Raw genomic sequence first — 19,766 nt, 5'->3', positions numbered from 1 at the left:
GAAAATCTGTTACACTCCAGAGTGGATACTCTCATTCAGAATTAAAGTGGCGCTACTGAATTAAGGCTACTTTAATTCTGAATGAGTGGGCACACATGGTTGGAATGTGGTTTAATCCATTTTACATTCACACCTTTGGTGAATTCAGCTTCATTTTCCTGAGTGTCCCCATGTAGACGAGCCTGAAGACTGTTCCCCTCGAAATATCCTTCTGCTCATACCAACAGCACCTCTTGGAGTGGAACTGCTCGGTCAGATGGAAAGAACAGAAGGACTCTTTGGAGCAGCTCTGGGCATTGCATGAGTCACATTTGCTTGGCATCTCTCCTACATCATCAAACATACGGGGTCAGATTTCGAAAAACAAGATTTGTCATAAAAGGTTGTTCATGTGCATCTTTCAGCTGGAGTCAGTTTCCTTGTGTGGCCAGCTGTGGTGTATAGTGTAGCCTACACTGATATGTCCAGGTAGGACAGCATGCACGCTTGTGTAGGTTAGAACATATTCCCCAACACAACCTTGCTCTGAGTGCACTGAATTAAACGAGGAAGTGTCATCAGTAAGGCACTCTGCTGCTCCTCCCCTACAAGCTGCCAACATATCTTGGTCCTTCTTCTTTCCAAAGCACAGATAAAATAACGTGCCCTGGAACAGAAAGTTACTTCAATACCACATTTTGCTTTGGGGAGACACCATCTGACTCGCGGGTTAAAAAATCAACATGATGGCAGCTTATATATCCACGCCAATTCAACTGAGGACGTGGGGTTTACCCTCCAAAATTCATGATTCTCTGTATTTTGGTTAGATTCTACACCCTAAACTCAAAATAAGATACGCAATTTGTGCTACACAAATTGTGTAGCTTATTTTGAGTCTATTTCAAGTCTACAGAGCACCAAATTTTGAAATAAAGTGCTATTTCGAGCCATCCCTTACTCCTTGTACAATGAGGTTTACAGGGATGGTGAAATAGCATGTCTGCTATATTTTGGAATAGCGGACGCATTCAAAAGACGCAGGGTAGCTATTTTGGGATACCTCTGGTATCCCGAACAGGGGTGGCCCATGCACATAGGCCAACTCGGCCATCGCCTAGGGCGCTGCGTTAAACGGGGTGCCCAATGATGACTTCATGCCATTGAGGGCTGTGGAGGCAGGGGCACCGATCGTGCATTCCGCCTGGGGTACCAGCTGCCGGCAGCCTGCCTTGGGTCACCCCTGGACATATCTTTATGTGCCCCAGGACAACATGTTGTTTTTAAAGTTACAGAATCATACGGTGACCCCTCTGACATCTTATAAACGTGAGTGCAGGCTCTGGAAACTGCAGACAATAATGTGCGGTACACAACATACCTTCTTTCCCCAAAGCACTAAATAAAGTATCATTTCACTAGGTTTTCAGCCAACATGGCACTCCTCAGAAAGCAGGATCTTTATGTTACAGCGGCAGACCAAAAGAAGTGATGGTGGAAACCGTCCCAACTGGTAACAGCCAAACCGACTTCCCCAAGTCCATGGCAGGGGAGTTGTCTAGTAAAAAAAACAGAATTGTACCCTAGACTTTCTTCTGAAACATTCCCCAGGGATGCTCACAGACGGGCATCCCTGGGAAGTCTACTGAAGACAAGAATCCAAGAAGTTGTCAGTGTTTTAACTACCATTATCTCATTGACTGGTAGAATCACAGAACACTAGAACTGGAAGGGATCTTGAGAGGTCATCAAGTTCAGTCCCCTGCCCTCACGGCAGAACCAAGCACCGTCTAGACCATCCCTGATAAATGTTTATTTAAACTGCTCTTAACTATCTCCAGTGATGGAGATTCCACAACTTCTCTAGGCAATTGATTCCAGTGTTTTACCACTCTGACAGGTAGGAAGTTTTTCCTAATGTCCAACCTAAACCTCCCTTAAGCCCATTCCTTCTTGTCTCAACCCACTTCAGACAGGCATGCAAGACAGTGTGGTTAAAGCACTTGCGGATGATCTGTGCTAGTGCTCTGTTGTTTTCACTATAGAGTTCCACCACTAGAAGGGGGGCATCTTTCAGTGCCCTCAGCTTATAAGGCACTAAATATAAGATACCTCCTTCTCCAGGGACGAAGGAGGCCAGAAGTGCCATTGCTTATTGGCTATCAGGTAGGCATGAGACCATTGTGGCCAGTCTAGTACTCCTGCCTTGCCTTTATTCATGCCTCCACTGCCAGCCAATGGAGCCAGAAGAGTGCCTATCCGCCCATGAATTCACCACCACAAAAGTGGGTGGGTGGAAAGGAAAGTGGCTGCAGGTTACAAAGGGAGAAGGGATTTTATGGCCCTAAATGCCGTTCCATGGTAGGCAGCTGGGGCAGGGCAATCAAACGTCCTGCCATGGCCCAGTGGCCAAGAGGCAAGTTCTACCCGCTGCACAGTCATGCTCAGCTAGGCCTGTACTCACTGCTCATCCACCTCTGGAGCATCCTGCCCTGTGGGCCAGGGGATTGACCCATCAGCCGCCCAGCCCCCTGTGCAATGGGAAATAGGGGCAGACAGCCCCCTTCCCAGCCCTGCAGGGGGGCAGCTAGAGCCCTGGAGGACAGGGGCCCCTGTTTGCCCTGCAGAGGAACCAGCCAGTGCAGCAGCACAGAGGGTCAGTGCTCATCTGAGGGGTGTCTGGAAGAGCTCCCACCTGCACGGCCCAAGCCCAGGGACAGTCCTGCTGCCTCCTTTAGGCTCCACCCCTGTTACTCCTCCCCCTCAAACTCCACCGGCCTCCCCCCCCCCCAGCCGCTTAGCCACCTGCCTAGCCCCCACCGCCAGGTGGGAAACTTCCACTCCTTCTCCAGCCTCCCAGTTGCCATGGAAACGCTCTCACGCGCTCCTGGTCCCAGCCCTCCCTCGCTCCCCAAAGGCGACAGGGAGGGTGAGTGAAAGGAGCCGGGGACTGCACAAGACCCGCCCCGCCCGGCAGTGCTCAGTCCCGGGTCCCGCCCAGCCCCACACAGACCCCCCATGCGTGCGTGCAGCCCCCACGCATGTGCACTGAACCCCCGATCCCCTGTGCGCCCCCTGCACTGTAACCCCAAAGCCTCCAGGCACTTCAATCCCCTATGCACCCCGATGTAGCGCACCCCCAAAGCCTCCAGGCACTTCAATCCCCTATGCACCCCGATGTAGCGCACCCCCAAAGCCTCCAGGCACTTCAATCCCCTATGCACCCCGATGTAGCGCACCCCCATGCACTGCAATCCCCTATGCAGCGCACCCCTCTGCGCTGCAATCCCTTATGCACCCCGATGTAGCGCCCCCCGAGGCACTGCAATCCGCTATGCACCCCTACGCAGTGTCCCGATGTACTGCAATCCCATATGTACCCCCAATAAACCCCCACACTGCAACTCTACCCACCGCACGCCCATTGCCCTACATACGCGTGCCAACCCCCCCGCTCATTCGGTGCCCCCCCCCATGTACCCCCTCCCGCCCGGCAGACCCCGAGGCGGAGCGGCCAGCCCGAGGGGGGCGGGGGGCGTGCGGGGGTCCGCGTGTCCTGCTGCGAACGGGGCTCAGCATCCTCCGGCGGGGGGGAGGGGGATGCAGTGACGTCAGCCGGGGCTGGCCCACGCGGACTTGGGACCCGCTGCCCGGGAGGCGGGCGGTGCAGAGAGGCCGGCGGAGCGCGCGGGCTGCACGGATGCTGCTGCTGCTGCTGCTGCCGGCGCCTCGGCTGGGCTGACCCCCCCCCCCCCCGCCTCCTCCGGACCCCCTCGACCCTCAGCGCCTTCCCCGGCAGCTCCGCGGCCCGCCCCCGATGGGCTAGGCACCTGGCGAGCCTGGGGCGCGCATGGGGGCGCGCGGGGCTCCAGCACCTCGGACAGCGCCCTGACTGGGCGGGGGCGCCGGGGAGCTCGGCCCCCATCTCCGTCCCCCTCCTCCGGCTGCCCCCCCAGGCGGGGCTCGGTCTAGAACCCCCCCCCCCCCGCTCCGCCGCCAGCAGCCGGGCTCGCCCGCGCTCCGCAGGGATGTCTCGCTTCCCGGCCCCTGCCCGCTGAGCGCAGCGCCCGGGGCATGGAGCGCGCCCCGCGGTAGCCGCCCTCGCCCGCCCGGCGCGGAGCCCAGGCAGGAGCCGGCTGTGTACGCGGGGGGCGGCACCCATGGCCGGGGAGAGGACGCTCTGAGCCTGCCACCGCGGAGACGTGACCATGTGGATACAACAGCTCCCAGCCAGCAGGTAAGAGACGCGGGCCACCCCCCCCCCCCCCCGCTTCTGGGGGGTTTCTGCCTCGCTTCAGTGGGGGGATGTGGGGGCACCTGGCTGGACCCCCCCCCCCCCCCGTGATTGGCCTGGATGGTGCCAGAGGAGCCGACCTTTAGCTGCCCCCCTGAAGTCCTGGCCGGGCTGAGAGGCGCGGGGCACTTCTCTTGCAGCGGGCTGGGGAACCCCCCTCGCGGGCAGCCTGGTGCAGGAGGCATTGGCTGGGACTTGCCAGCCGCGGGCAGGAGTTGCCCGGAACTTTGGCAGGTCCGGATTCCTCGGCCGGGCGCTGGAGTGGGGCCACGGAGCCCGGATTCTCTGCGTCCCTTCCTATGGCCCCGGGTCATGAGAGGTCCACACAGTGCGCACCCCGCGGAAATCCCTTCTCCGAGCACGCCGCGGGGGCTGACCCAAGTAGCGGGGCTCTAGGAGAACATCGCAGCGCCGGCTTAGCGACGCACCCGTGGCTGCGGTGAGGTGGGCTGAAAAACAATCAAACCCTGCACTGGCTAATCCGTGGGTCTGTATAAATATCTGTAAATAACCAGAGACCCCCTCTATAGCAGCAGTCTGTGCGTGCACATGGAAGCGTTAAAGCAGACGTCCCTGATAGATTTCGGTGTGTTTAACTAGAAGGAACCAGTGGGTGAATAGGTCTGTATAATAAAAACAACTCTAGCATGTAAGGATATTTCTTCCCCCCCTCCGCACCTCATCAGCTTTTAAGAAGGGAAGAAGAAAACAATTCTTTTCCTCTGAAATGAGGTGATACGTGGAAGTAAACTATTGGGGCTCAGAAATTAATCTGGTAAAGGGATTTCTGCACTTATGTATGCAGTATTTACACAAATATATAAATCACATCTGATGGTGAATATCCAGACATGCTAAGGGCGAGTGGCACCAGCTGTGCTGAAGGTTTAACTTCTGTGTGCAAGTATTTGTGTTCCTCGGAGAGGGAACGTTGTGATACTCTCTGTAGAGCGATGGAAAGAAATTGGGAAAAGCAAATGTGTTTTTCTTATGTCTCTCCACTGGGATGCACTAGACTCTTGCTTTGGACAGAGAAAGAGAGGAAAAGGAGCCAGATTTTATGAGCAAGTCCCCACCTGTGCTAAAATCCTCCCAAATCCAGTGAATGATGATGGAGATTCATTGCAAAGCTATGTGACTCAGTAGTCGGTTTTGGGGGTGTATGCCTGTGGGCATGAACCATTACTCTCAGACTGATCTACCAGTATGCCCAAGAGTAACGGTTCATACCACATTCTTTGGAATGCAGAAGTAAAATACTAATTTTGTAAAATACTCCATGAAGTTTCTAGGTAAGGGTAGAACCTCAGTCTGTTTATTGTGTCAAGACAGTATAAACCTGATGTAGGCTCATGCAGGAGTTTTCCTGTCACTGTGGAAGGATGAGAGGTTGCACAGGGAACATTCCAGTGAGCACAGTTGGTAGCATTTAGCAAATCTGTTTACCTGAACAGGACGAAAGGACTTTCCACACCGGTTGTGCTTTCACAAAGGGGAAAAATCAGCTATGACGGGTCTTTTGGAGTTAAATAATGAACATACTGAGGTTGGGTACTGAGTTGAGTGTGAATCCAGACTACTTGTCTACTTTCAGAGAAGTACTGGGACTGAAGCTGGCTAGTCTTGGTTCCAGACAAAATGGAAATTTCATTCAATCTCACTGATTCCCTATCAAATTTGGTGTCTGATTTGCTCAGTGAGTTGCTGTCTGCCTCTTGTTTTCTATGGACTCCCAAAGTAGTAATCAGAAAAGGCAGGGTGCTTCCAGGTGTTTCTTTAGTACAGTAAAGTGGGATCATGTGAATATGTAGGGTGAGAAAGCAGGTAAGTAGACAGATAGACAGAATGGTGCAAGTTGTAGATTAATCAAGAGCTACAACCCAAGGGGAACAGAATCTAAGCGTTATGTAACACATTTTTATTACTGCTGCGAACTCATCTGGCTAAAGTCTTGTTCTGACTATGATGCTGCACCTAGGGAGCTAAAACATACCAATTCTGTCTGCAGACATTTGAATAGTTAAAAGAATATATATTTTTTTAATTTCACCACACTGAAATACAATGAAGGCAAAGCAGCAATACAGGGAAAAAGGATCCGTGGAAAACAATACGTTGTTCTGTGATTGGCAGAAAGACATGCCTAAGTGAGATTAGAGGATTGTACTAGGGTTTTGATCAAATGGGCAAGGTAAAGTTTAAGTAAAAAAAAAAAGCTGTGTAGGGTGTTTGGAAGCATAGGTTATTATGTGCATGATTTTTATTTTCCTGGTGGGACAGACGTGATCCTCTTCTAGTCTCTTGCTAAAGGGAACTGAGAGTCCAGGTGTCTGCTGGACAGCTTTCTCTGCTTCTTCCTGCTTGCTGCCCTTTGCATGATGAAAGCTTTGCCGTCTAGCACCAGTAAAAACTACTTTTAAAATTGTGCTACACAGCTGTCACCCTGCAATCGAAAACCTGAGGGTGGGGGAGGGTTGTGAGGCTGCTGAAATAGATGGGTTGAGATGAAGGCAGTGAACAATTCTACCTTAGCAGGGGCATTGAAAGAAAATGAGACAAGGCATCTTTTCCATCACGGAGGCGCTGGGTGTCTGCAGCATAGACCTGGTCTCATTAGAGACGGGGCTTTTATTTTTTGGTTGTGAGCCTTCAGCATGGAGAGGCCAACAGAGTGGGCAGCCTGGGCTGAATTTCGAGAGAGCTGTGTTGAGGATGTCAGAGACCTTACGTGCCTGATCCAAAGCTCTTTGAAGCTAATGGGGGCTCTCTCATGGACTTCACTGTATTTGGGATCAGGCTCTCAGAGGGACCAATTCATTGATGATTAAGCTCTGAAATATGGAGAGGTTTTATTGTTTGTTTATTTTTATATATTTTCTATTTTTTCCTCTGAGCTGTATTTCTTACCGGGAAGTTAATACATCCGCAGCTACCCACCATCTCTGGGGTGGTGACAGCCATGGGATTAATTGAAGAACCAGGTGCCCAATAAATTTGCCATCCACCTTTGGCTGTACCCCATGCTCTCTTCCCATCAGTCCATCGCCCTGCAGCTGGTCTGACATACCAGCCCCTCAAGCCCATTAAACTGAAAAACAAAAACATCTGCATGCCAGGGAGATATGGTTCAGTTGCAAGGATGAGGTTTGTCAGGTGTCCGTGGCATGAAACGTGTGACCACAATAACACAGTGACCCTGTGGAATTACTGCTAGGTCAGGTATGGAAGATACTTTTCATGCCTCATCCCCACTTGACTTGCCCAGAAGGGGAAGGCCACAGTGAAGTAAGCAGAGTTGTAGGGTCAGGCTGGCAGACAAGGCTCGTGGAACCATAGAAGACTTCTGCTTTTTCAGTGCTTAAGCCTTAATGTGGGAGAGGAAAGTGACATGCTTGGTTTCCTGTGGATAGTTGAAGGGTTCCTTGGGTTTCTTTGCTGGTCCTCGGGAGTCCGACACACCATTCCATCTCCTGGGAACTATGTGCCTTACTTGGCCTCATCAGCTCTCTGCCTCTGATTTATTTTTAATAAGAGATAACAAGGAACTTCACTCCTAACCTTTTCTGCTGCTATAGCCTCTCTCATCAGCTTCCGCTTCAACTGTAATTACTTTCTGGCTTTATTTCTGACCTTTCTCCTGTAATTTTCCTTGAAGAGCCACTGGAGAAGCACCATCAAAAAAAGCAAAAGGCCCTTCCAGCTCACCCAGGCACCTTCTCCTCATCTAGGCCCTGATGGCTCTGAAGGATGCTTCTCTGGTCCCCTGATGAAACTGTTACCTCCTGCTCCAAGAGCAAAGCGGCTGGAGAGCAGTTGTGCTCCGAAAGCAATCAGGAGCAAGACTTACTCTTAAGATTTTAGTTCTAATTTATCTTCAGTTCTAGTTTCTCCATTTTTTAAAATGGGAACTTTTCTCTTGCAAAATTTTTCTGAGCAGAGAGAAAGAGTGATCCTCAAGAGACTCAGCCTCCTGTACTAATTTTCTAATCCCCTCAGCCATCGAGAGCTTCCATTAATTGCTGTTATCGTGGCCAACACTGTGAGTACCCTGATCCATTCCATCCTTACCAGAGAGCTGAGCAACTGAGCAATCCAGAAATGTGATCCTCCTGTGGCACCTTGGGCTGCAGCTACATATATATAAACACAGCCGTGTCAGAGTTGTTGTTTTTCTTTTAGCTGTAGCTGAGAATGTTCCTTCTTTAGCTGCATCTTCACAGCATTTTCAGATCAAAATCTATTGGTGGCATAATTAAACATGCTGCTTTGCAGTTTCTCCTTGGTTCTGTAAAACATGTCATTAAAATCACCTGGTATTTTTGCACTGAGAGAATTTTACAGGGGCTATAGTTAGAGCAGAAACAAAAAGTTCATGTGCATTTCTCTCATCAATTTCACATAGATTCAGCAAGCCATCGAAGATGTGAACCTTGCATTCTCAGTGCTGGTGTGCATACCAACGAGTGGGAGTTAAAGAGGTGCTCACTTCTAGTAAATCCATGCCATGTTTGAGTCCCAGCAAGCTGTTGCTGGATGAATTGATTGCCACAGAAATTCATCTAGTGTCAGTGACTATGATAGTTATCAGCTACAATAATACTTGAATAAACTGCACTTTTATGCAGCAGTTCATACCTTGTAACAGGCAGCAATTTCACAGATGAGAAAAAGGGAGATGTGCTGATATCAACACCCCTCTTCTCGATGGTATGAATAATTGTTGTAATAATATTGGAGTCATCACAGTATTGCCTTTTATTATGTGTATTCAACAGAGTGATAGCTGGGAAGCTGGCTGAGTCACTGAGCAGGCAACTCATCCTGCAGCTGCTTTGGAGGCTTTTATTCTGTAGCGCCTGTTCCCTAGGCTGAGAGCACCTAAGAGCTTCATAGAGATTGTACCTTGTGTTCCCTGGGGAATGGTCCGACTTGCATTCCTCTCCTGTGCTCAACACGGGGAGCTGTAACGATTTCCACGTTAGATATGGCTGAGTGATTACAGTGAATGAGAAACTGGCTCTGAGCCAGCTCTGTGCCCTTGTAGCCAAGAAGGCTAACAAAATATTGGGGATCATTAGGAGAAGCATTGCCTGCAGATCTAGGGAAGTGATTATTCCCCTTTATTCAGCACTGGGGAGGCCACAGCTGGAGTGTTGTGTCCAATTTTGGGGCCCCCATTACAGAAAGGATGTGGTCACATAGGAGAAAGTCCAGCGGAGGGCAACCAAAATGATTAGGGGGCTGGAGCACATGACCTATGAGGAGAGGCTGAGGGATTTGGGTTTGTTTAGTCTGCAGAAGCAAAGAGTGAGGGGGGATTTGAGAGCAGCCTCCAACTTCCTGAAGGGGGTTCCAAAGAGGATGGAGAGAGGCTGTTCTCAGTGGGGGCAGATGACAGAACAAGGAGCAATGGGCTCAAATGGCAGTGGGAGAGATGTAGGTAGAAAATTAGGAAAAACAATTTCACAAGGAGGGTGGTGAAGCCCTGGGATGGGTTCCCTAGAGAGGGGGTGGAATCTCCATCCCTAGAGGTGTTTATCTCCCAGCTTGACAAAGCCCTGGCTGGGTTGATTTAGTTGGGATTGGTCCTGCTTTGGGCAAGGGGGCTGGACTCGATGACTCCTGAGGTCTCTGCTAGTCCTAGGGTTCAATGATTAGCGTGCTGTCCTGGCTGGCCCTAGAAAGGCAACTTGTCAGTCCAGCATTCGCTTACATGATCACCCCCTGAGTCCTAGACTCCCTCCACGCAGTCTTTTGGAAGAATGCACGGTAGCTCATCCGTATCCATAAAAACAGGCCCTTGGACTCTTGTATGGATAAATACAAAGTTAGAACGGTCAGCCAGCTGCCCATCTGTTCTGGGCTTTTGAATAGCGCTGCATCAGTTTGCGTTATACCACAGTCACGTGTTTGAAATAAATCATTGCTACATTTTCTTCAAAGGGTAACATGACAGCTGAGTCTAAACTGCTGTAAAGATTAGCTTGGACAGCTGGCTGCATCCCTGATCTCAATTTCTCTGTTTGAAATCTGGCCCACGAGGCCTCATTGTTACCCAGGTCTGGTTATGGATGTATACAAGCAGTGGAGAAACATGATCAGAACTGCCACATACAGCAGCTTTATAGGATGCATGTGGGAGCTCTGGGCCTGTCTGAGAGTCATTGTGAAAATGTTTACACCTTTCCATGGAGCTAATAGGAGACAGACTAGGAGGAGAGATTAAGGGAGTTAGATATGCCCTGCCTGGGAGAGTGGAAGACATGGTGCTAGCGTGCAGCTATCGTACTGAACTCAGGGAAGCATTACTGTAATTAGTTGGGAGTGATGATAAATAGGTAACAGTAGATTTAGGCCAGGCCAGTTTGGACCCCATGAAAAGAACCTCTTCTCTCCTCCCTCTCTGCAAAACAAACGTCTTAGGGGCTCTCCCGGAAGACTAGCAAGAATGAAGTAGGAATGGGGGAGGAAGTTTTTTTCTTGCTTTTTGCTTTGGATTTCCCTAAACATCCAGCACTGCACAGGGCACGGTCCCAGAGATGAACACCTCCTGTTTTTTGGGGGGTGACAGCGGCACAGAGAGATCACGGCTGAGATTCTCCAAAGTGACTTGCTGTTTTCAGTGCCCAGCGGGAGACAGGTGAAAAAGGCCTGGTTTGTCTGGAAGTGGGAAGCTACTGCACTAAATTCCCTGTGAAATAGAACAAGTGTTTAACTGCTATAAATAACTACAACAGGAACCTCTGACCCCAGCTGTCCATTTGAAGAAAGAGTCAAAACAGCAATGCATATTCCTTTAGACTCATTTTATTTCAACTTCAGCCGCAAGAGCTTGATGGTTACAATCTGCATCGTTTCTTAGCATCGACATGCACTTCATTTAATTTCACTCTGAAAGATGTTGATAGAGTTTGGACTGCGGAGAGGTTTAAACTCAATCTGTGGCCTGAACTTAATGGAGGGAGATTTACCCATCTTTATCCTTCAACGTTAGTTTTATTTTTAGGTGGATTCTTTCTGAATTGAAATTTTGCCTGGCATGGAATGTCTACTACTTTCCAGCTTTTATCATTTTCTTCTCTAGTCTCAGCACCTGCACTTGTCAATTCTCCCAGGATTTTCTTGAAATGGCTTTAAGTAGGTGAGTACATATCTATTGATAGATACGTGCTCAGACACAATAATGATGGGTGGCACTGTAAAACTGTAAGATAGAGAGACAGATTGACAGATCATTAACTATAAAATAATAGAAGTTCTACTTCCTGAAGTATGTATTCAATAATTTTGGAAAGTATTTTAATTAAATAATATAGGGGAAGTGTTTTGTGGTTTTAGACTTACAGGTCATCTAGGAATTAATTGTTTTCAAGCAGAACCTTCACAGTTTAGCTCTGACCCAACAACATAAATATCATGGAGTATGCCTACACTACCCCGCTAGTTCGAACTAGTGGGGTAATGTATGCATACCGAACTTGCTAATGAAGCCCGGGATTTGAATTTCCCGGGCTTCATTAGCATAAAGCCGGCGCCGCCATTTTTAAAAGCCGGCTAGTGCGAACCCCGTGCCGTGCGGCTACACGCGGCATGGGCTAGATAGTTCGAACTACGTAGCCATTCCGAACTATCTGTACGCCTCGTTCCGATAGTTCGGAATGGCTACGTAGTTCGAACTATCTAGCCCATGCCGCGTGTAGCCACGCGGCACGGGGTTCGCTCTAGCCGGCTTTTAAAAATGGCGGCGCCGGCTTTATGCTAATGAAGCCCGGGAAATTCAAATCCCGGGCTTCATTAGCAAGTTCGGTATGCATACATTACCCCGCTAGTTCGAACTAGCGGGGTAGTGTAGACATACCCTCAGTTTCTCTAAGGTGCATAAGAATAATAGGAAGCAGATCCTTTCTGAAGAGACTTACTATGTAAATGAGGCTACGTCTACAAAGCACGCTTATTTTGAAATAAACTCTTCTGAAAGAAACACTCCAACATAGCTCATTTCGAAATAGCATGTCTACGCTACAGGGAAGCCTCAAGATTAATCTGAGGCAGGCTCCCCTAATGCGCACATGATACTTCGATTTAGAGCCCCGGGAGGCACTGGGGAGTAATGACTTTGAATGGCCGTGGGGAGGAGCTATTTCGAAATAGCAGCAGTGGAGCGTCCATACGCCTGCTGTTCCAAAATAGCTATTTCAGAAGAGGCGTTATTCCTCGTGGAATAAGGTTTACAGAAGTCAGAATAAGCCATCTGTTATTTCAAATTTATTTTGAACTAACGGGATTGGGGTGTAGACACTTGCATTATTTTGGAATAACGGCCGTTATTCTGAAACAATGCTGCTGTGTAGACGTACCTTGAGTGAAAACGAGTGAAATGGAAGCAAATACAATTTTTATTAGTAGCATTGCTTGCAGTTACACAAGAGAGCATACGAACACTCCCAAAATAAACACCATGTGGGACCAAGGTGCATGGTGCCCTTTATAGGGAATCTTTGGGGTTTCTTTCTTCTGAAGCTGATTAGCGTTTGGAATTCCGTGGCTCACAGATTCTCTGGCCTAACGGATTCCCCATTACTGGGAATGCAGAAAATGCAGAAGAGAGGTATCAGTGGGTGTACTGGGGTATTGACTATGGAGCAGTGAAGAATCATGCTATTTAGTTTAAGCTCATCGGTCTGTCCAGGTGTTTCTAGCTTGCCCAATCACCATAGTATTTGGGCAACAGGGGCTTACATGGCCCAGGGTCAGACTTCCTAACTACAAAATAGAAAAGAAATTTTCCCTCAGCTCAGACTGGTGAGGACTTGGTCAGTTTCCTCTGGAGCACTGATCAAGAAATAAGGATGGAGGGGGGCTAGGAGCATAAGGTCTCAGGCCCTGTTAGCAAAATACGGACTCCTTCTTCCATAACTCCTTGCATGGTCTCTTGTCACCTCATGCTTCAGGGTTTCCACCAAACTACAGCTATTAGGGGTTAATGGGAGACCTCCAAGATCAGGTGGGGAGAGATTATCCCACATCTACCGTGCGCTGCAGTGCTGCTTTCGCTTATTCTGAAGCACATGGCACTGTCAGGGAGGGGACTAGATGGATCTACATGTTCTCCTCATTGCCTTAATTGAATTCCTAAACTAGAAGAAGGGCCCGAGCAAGGCTGGGTAAATAACTCAGTTTTTGTTTTTCTTCATTGCTCATTGCTCAGTGCATAGGGTGACAGGGAAGGAGGGGTTCAGGTGCAGGCTACCCCTGGGAGAGAGGACAACCCTAACCCTCTCTCTCTCTGCAGCAGCTCAGGGACATGGGAAAAGTCCCTCGCCATGGCTGCTGCAACTCCAGTGGACACAGCCAGGGGAGAGGTGCATGTGCCCCGACTGGGGCAGATCCAGGTTCGTCTGCCCCCTACACTCCCCAGCCAGAGTGAGGAAGGCAGCAAACGGGGCCCTTTCCTCTCACTCCCTGACAAAGGGGAACAGACAGCCACGTGTTGGTACAAAGGGGCGGGGGGAGGTTCTGCAGCTCCCTCCTCCCTAAAGGGCACCTGGGGGTGGAAGGCTTGGAGCTGTGACAGGCTTGGATGGGCTGCCAGCCTTTCCCCTGCCTGGTGATTCAGTCTCTTTTTCTATATGGTTTTATAGGGTTCTATTTCCCTGTATGACTTGGGGGAAGGGAGAAGCTTCAGCAGTGCAGAACATCCCTTAAATCCCCAAATAATGAACATCCCGCAGTGGCAGGAGAGTCGGAGCCTTTCAAAGGTTATTTCACAGAAACCTTGGTACCTAAAGAGAGCGTGATCTGCCATTGCTGTGGCATGTGCATTACAGTCCCTCTGGGCAGCCACACCTGAAAGGGACCGGAACCAAGCAGAGGAAATACTCGTCTTCAAAACTTTCAAGGAAAAAATCTCTTTCCTCTGCTCGGTCCCTTTCTGCAGAGCGGCTAGGATAGCTCAGTAGGGAGTGGCTGCTTTGCCTGTGTTTCCCCTGGGGATTTTAATGGTCTCTGATGCTGGTTCTGGCTAGTTAATTCATGAAGCTGTAAATGCTCGTTAAAAGTTTCAGGGTGCGTGTGTTACACTAATGAGCAGGGAGCATATGGCAAGAGGGAGTTTAGGTGCCGTGCTCAGCCTGCCCTTCCAGCTTCCCGAGGGCCAAGGAGGAATGAAGACATGAGAGGAGAACCCAAAGGCCGGGCAATTAGAAAGAGTTGGAAATTGGTTTCATTAATGTGTCCAATGATGCAGCATTTCTGAGGCCATGCAACAACAACAACAACAACAACAACAACGAGAGGGAGCAAAACCAGCTTTGGTGCCTGAACTAAGCATGACCCCCGGCAGCAGGGGGCATGTAAAAGAACAGAGCTAATGGCCCCTGCCAAAATGAGACCTCAAATCTTGTGTGTCTGCAGCAGGGCAAGTGGTGAGAAGGGGAAAGCTCAGGGTTTAGCTGAATTAGGACGACCATGTACCCTCAGCACCCAGCCACCCCCAGCCTAGCCTGGCTCCTAGCCAAAGAGCAATACTTCTGAGCTTGCTTCTCTTATAACCTTTGCTGATAGCCTCATCCGCTCCAGCTGAGCCCAGCTCCGGCCTCCCCACCCAGCTGGGCTCTCTGACCATCAGTGGCCTGAGGGCAAACACCTGAGCTAGGTCTCCTGCTCAGGGAGTGAACCCTCTTCCAGCCAGCCCTATACACCAGGTGCTAACTCTTCTCATCTACCGGGATTTAACCGGGCTACTCCGTTCCTTTCTTTGGATTTGCTCTGCTGTACCAGAGCAGAATTTGGCCCCTGTGACTCCCCCTCCGTCCCCTGCTCCTGGCTGTGATGCAGAGAGCGTTGCAAGATGTTTTGTGAGTTCTCAGGCTGGCAGAAGGTGTGAGGGGAGCAGGGGCCAGACAAGACTACACACACTGCTCTGCTGAGCCTCTGCCCATGCCTGGGGAGCCCATTCTGCAAGGCCCTTTCTGCTCTTGGCCTCTCTGCTCTGGCTGGGGTGGTTCCCAGTTTTGACTCTGTTTTTATGGGGATCCAATTATTGGACCCAACTTCTGTTGGGGAGAGAGACGAGCGTGGAAGTGGCACAAAAAGCCTGCCCCTCACACCCACAGAAGTCAGTCCAATAAAACATACTACCTGGTCCACCTTGTCTAGTGTCCTGGGAGTGACATGGCTGCACTGCGCAGGACTCAGTGGGCATTTTGTGGGGCTCTGTTGTTCTCCTGATCTCCTGCGTTTAGCAGGCTCCTGTCACTGCAGTGTCTGGGCGCCTCACAGGACTGTATATTTACCCTCACTACCCCCACTGAAGCAGAACAGTGCTGTTATTCCCATTGTACAGATGGGGAACTGAGGCACAGAGAGGTTAGGGTCCTAATCTTCAAAAGGTATTTAGGCTCCTAACTTCCATTCAAATCACCGATCCCTAAATATCTTTCAGGTTTGGGCCTTTAAGGACTTCATCAAGGCTCATAAGAATTTAGAACAGCAGGAAACTGTACGTGTGGTCTCTGAAGTCCCGGGTTATGCTCCTAGTGGCTGAACTATCTTTCCTCTTTAATCATTTAGAGTAGCTGCTGGCTGGTACTGAACTGAAGTCAGAGGCTAATGTCTCCCATGTCCTTTTGCTGATCTCCAAGAGCAATGGAGCCCAGCCCCTCTTTGCTGGTTATCATGAAGACATTAAACTTGGGGGGGGGGGGAGGGGCACTTCCACCCTCTTTGTTCATCTTCAGCTTTAATCTGGGAAGTGCCAGCTCTGAAGAATTGGGACTTCCAAATAACAAAGGGAGGAATTGTATTTCAAGTCAACCATGCGCTGAAGGTCTTTCTCACAAGCTGTAATTTTATGGAAATGTTATTGCATTGGCAATTGCCCTGTATTCTTTCTTATAATAGGTGCTGGCACCTTATACGTACTGATAAGTAATACCACCAGCAATTATAAATACAGTGCTTTTCACGTGATACAGTTTGTTGATTTGGGCTTGCTGGGTTAGGCTATCAATGCCATTTCTTAGGGCATTTCGACACTAGGAAATGATCTTGAAGTAAATCCATTCAAAATAATAACACCCAACATAACTATTTTGAATAAGAGTTACTCCCCGAGGACAGTAGAAGTACAGATTTTGAAATAACTAGACCCTTATTTTGGAATAAAGGGCTTGGTACTGTGGATGCTCTGCTTGTTATTTCGAAATGGGGGGGAGGGGTTTTTTCAAAATAACTCCCCAGTGTAGACTATGGCTTCATGTTTGTGATGCTTGAAGAGAAGGGCTTCAAACAGGAGCAAAGTATTTCTATGATGAAGGAGGCACTGTATACATCCAGGCTGCGTCTAGACTGGCGTGATTTTCCAGAAATGCTTTTAACGGAAAAGTTTTCCGTTAACAGCATTTTCAGAAAAGAGCATCTAGATTGGCAGGGATACTTTTCCACAAAAGCACTGTTTGCGGAAAAGCGTCCCTGGCCAATCTAGACATGCTTTTCCACAAAAAAGCCCCGATCACCATTTTTGCGATCGGGGCTTTTTTGCGCAAAACAAATCTCAGCTGTCTACACTGGTCCTTTTTCGCAAAATGGACTTTTACTTGAACGGGAGCAGAATAGTATTTCCGCAAGAAGCACTGATTTCTTACAGTAGGAAGTCAGTGCTTTTGCGGAAATTCAAGTGGCCAGTGTAGACAGCTGGCAAGTTTTTCCAGAAAAGCGGCCGATTTTCCAGAAAAACTGGCCAGTCTAGACACAGCCCCAGAGAAGTGTGGGGCACTGGTAGAAAAGGGTATGGACTGAATTTACCTCTGAGCATGCTTTTAACTGCCCATGGCAAAGAAATTTTGTGTCCAAGCTGGACAGCAGGGTCAAAGACTGCAACATTTTTCAGCCTTTCCTCTCAGTGAAACTCCAAGGGAGTTTTGCCTGAGTCATGGCTCAATAAAAATTGACAAAGCTTAGAATCTGGCCCAGTCTGGAAGTAGTAAACACTTGCTTGCCAAAGGGACACATTTTGTGCTGGCCTGGTGTGTACACGCCTGTGTTGGTGAGCTGCAGGAGCGAGTAGAGCCCAGTCAGGCAGAAATGAGCATGCAAAGGATGTGGCTGGGTGGGGGACAGACATAGCTCACAGAGGCTGTGTCTAGACTACATGCGTCTGTCGGCAGAGGCATGTAGATTTATTTGTTCAGCAAAGGTAAATGAAGCCGCGATTTAAATGATCGCGGCTTCATTTACATTTACATGGCTGCCGCGCTGAGCCGACAAACAGCTGATCAGCTGTTTGTCGGCTCGCAGCTAGTCTGGACGTTCCACCTGTCGACATCAAAGCCCTTTGTCGGCAGCCCCGTTATTCCTCGTGGAATGAGGTTTACCGGGGCTGCCGACAAAGGGCTTTGATGTCGACAGGGGGAACGTCCAGACTAGCGGCGAGCTGACAAACAGCTGATCAGCTGTTTGTCGGCTCAGCGCGGCAGCCATGTAAATGTAAATGAAGCCGAGATCATTTAAATCGTGGCTTCATTTACCTTTGCTGAACAAATAAATCTACATGCCTCTGCCGACAGACGCATGTAGTGTAGACGTACCCAGAGTGAAAGAGAGAAGGAAGGGGTATGTGCATTTGTGTGCGTGTGAGAGAGACAGACAGACAGACAAAGGAGGGCTGAGCATGTCTGAGACACTATGTATGAGGAGAACTGAAGCGCTGATCCTACACACTCAAGTCCGTGGTGCAGCTCCCGGACCGGAAGGGACTGTTTAAGGCCTGGAGTGAGACTGGGAATATATAGAGCTTCATGGGTGTGAAATTCAAGACGTGAATCCCAGAACCTAAATGCAGCCACTTTCTAGTCTTTTTATTGTTCTCCAATAAAACCACTGTTTTATGGAATTTAACCACTACCTCTTGGCCATCCCTCACTCCCAGCAGCAGGACATGTTAGCAATACACACATTTCTACAGCAGCAGCAGCAGGTTTTAAGAAGGACATTGCTAACATCCGCTCTCAAGCATTGCTTTATAGCTCTATAAATGAGAGATGGGGATGGCAGGTTAGCTGAGCAACTATCCTCGAAACGGTTGCACTCCTGGGCTACAAGGACTGGTTGATCATCATTCAGGAAGCAAGAAATGTCTGGATAGATGAAGAGCAGATAATCAGACCTGTGTGCTTTGCCATTTTAATGTCTGTTATTTAGTACAAAAGAGCAGAGCTTGGACTAGAATGGGTAACTCTTGATGCTGAGTGTTACACTGTGCCCACAAGACTAGACCCCGTGTGGTGCAGGAGTATCAGAGCAGTGTTCGGGTTCGGGCAATGTTAGCTCTTCCAGGTGTGATGTTTGCCTCTGTATAATTAGTTCCCCAAAAGGACACATGCTCTCCTGTTATGATGTCATCTCCTCCTCTCCCTCAAGCAAGTCTTTAAATAATGGAGCGTTAATTAATGCTAAATGGACATGGATTTGAACAGCCACTTCAGCACCCAGTGAAAACGCAGTGATTCATGCCCAGGGAAGCAAACAGCGAACGAAGGAATCCTCATTTCCTGCTTCTTCAGCAGCGTGAGCAGACATCTGCCTCTGCCCCTTTGGGGCCACTGTCACTTGACCATTTGCGACGCCCCTTTCTGAATCGCAGAAGAGCCCGTGTGTGTTGCTTGCCATGTGCTCCCTCTCCCGTGGTTTTAATACCGTTTTTCTGCTTGGGACCTCAAATGCTGGAAGAGATAAAGCCGTCTCTCTAAAAGGAGCAAGCTCATTTTGGTACCAGCGGTGGCTATTTAATAGATTTTTTTTCCTGAATGAATGGGGGTGGGGTGGGGGAATGTTTTACATTCCCGATTGTTCCTTGACTTTATAAGAGGCCCTGTACTTCTCTTGAGCACTGATGTCCTATGAAGTGAGGCATTTAGAACTTATCTGGGGTTCCCCTCAAAGTCACACATGCTCTGCCAAAATTAATGTTGATAATTTTGATGCAACAGAATGGAGGCATTTGTTAGGGGCTGTATCTCGAGGCAAGGCAGCATGAGCTACTCTTAACAGGACGGGATTCCATTTGTTATATTTCCCTCTCCTCCCTCTCTGAACTGAACGGGTCCAGGGCTCAAAGCCTTGCAAAGCCATTGGCACATGGAGATGGCATCCATCCCGCAGATCACACATGCCTGGATGCTCCTGCCTGGACCTTGATTTTTTCATGTGCAAATATTTGGGGGACAAAGCTAGTCCTGCGTGTATGGGAGGGTGCCTGTCATAGGCGTGTGCAGGGGGTATGCCGGGTGTGCCCAGGCACACCCTAATATCTCAAAAAAAGTGACTTTGCATTTTAATTTAATTGCACGGTACGCTCTTTTCAGTAAAGTTTAGTTGTTAATTTAAAAAAAATAAGTTTAGTTAAATTTTAGTTTCTTTAGTTTGTTTAATGAATAAAAATAACGTCCTTTATGATTGAGTCTTCAATAAATGTTCGCCTTTAAAAAAAATAAAA

The 19,766-nt window shown here is 49.0% G+C and overlaps 1 protein-coding gene across 2 annotated transcripts in view; it reads left to right on the top strand.

Moving 5' to 3' along the window:
• The first annotated feature begins 3,648 nt into the window (after positions 1-3,648).
• Positions 3,649-19,766, top strand: part of AJAP1 (adherens junctions associated protein 1) — a 146,825-nt gene continuing 130,707 nt past the window's right edge. For both annotated transcript variants that reach the window (XM_075906276.2, XM_075906275.2), the window contains exon 1: positions 3,649-4,216. In XM_075906276.2, the coding sequence (XP_075762391.2) occupies positions 4,188-4,216 (29 nt within the window). In that variant the 5' untranslated portion in view covers positions 3,649-4,187. The remainder of the gene's footprint in view (positions 4,217-19,766) is intronic.

The sequence above is a fragment of the Pelodiscus sinensis genome, chromosome 24, assembly GCF_052426305.1.
Source record: "Pelodiscus sinensis isolate ZL-2025 chromosome 24, ASM5242630v1, whole genome shotgun sequence".
Taxonomy (NCBI): domain Eukaryota; kingdom Metazoa; phylum Chordata; order Testudines; family Trionychidae; genus Pelodiscus; species Pelodiscus sinensis.
The sequence above is the reverse complement of the archived record's forward strand: the minus strand, read 5'-3'. Positions and strand labels throughout refer to the sequence as shown.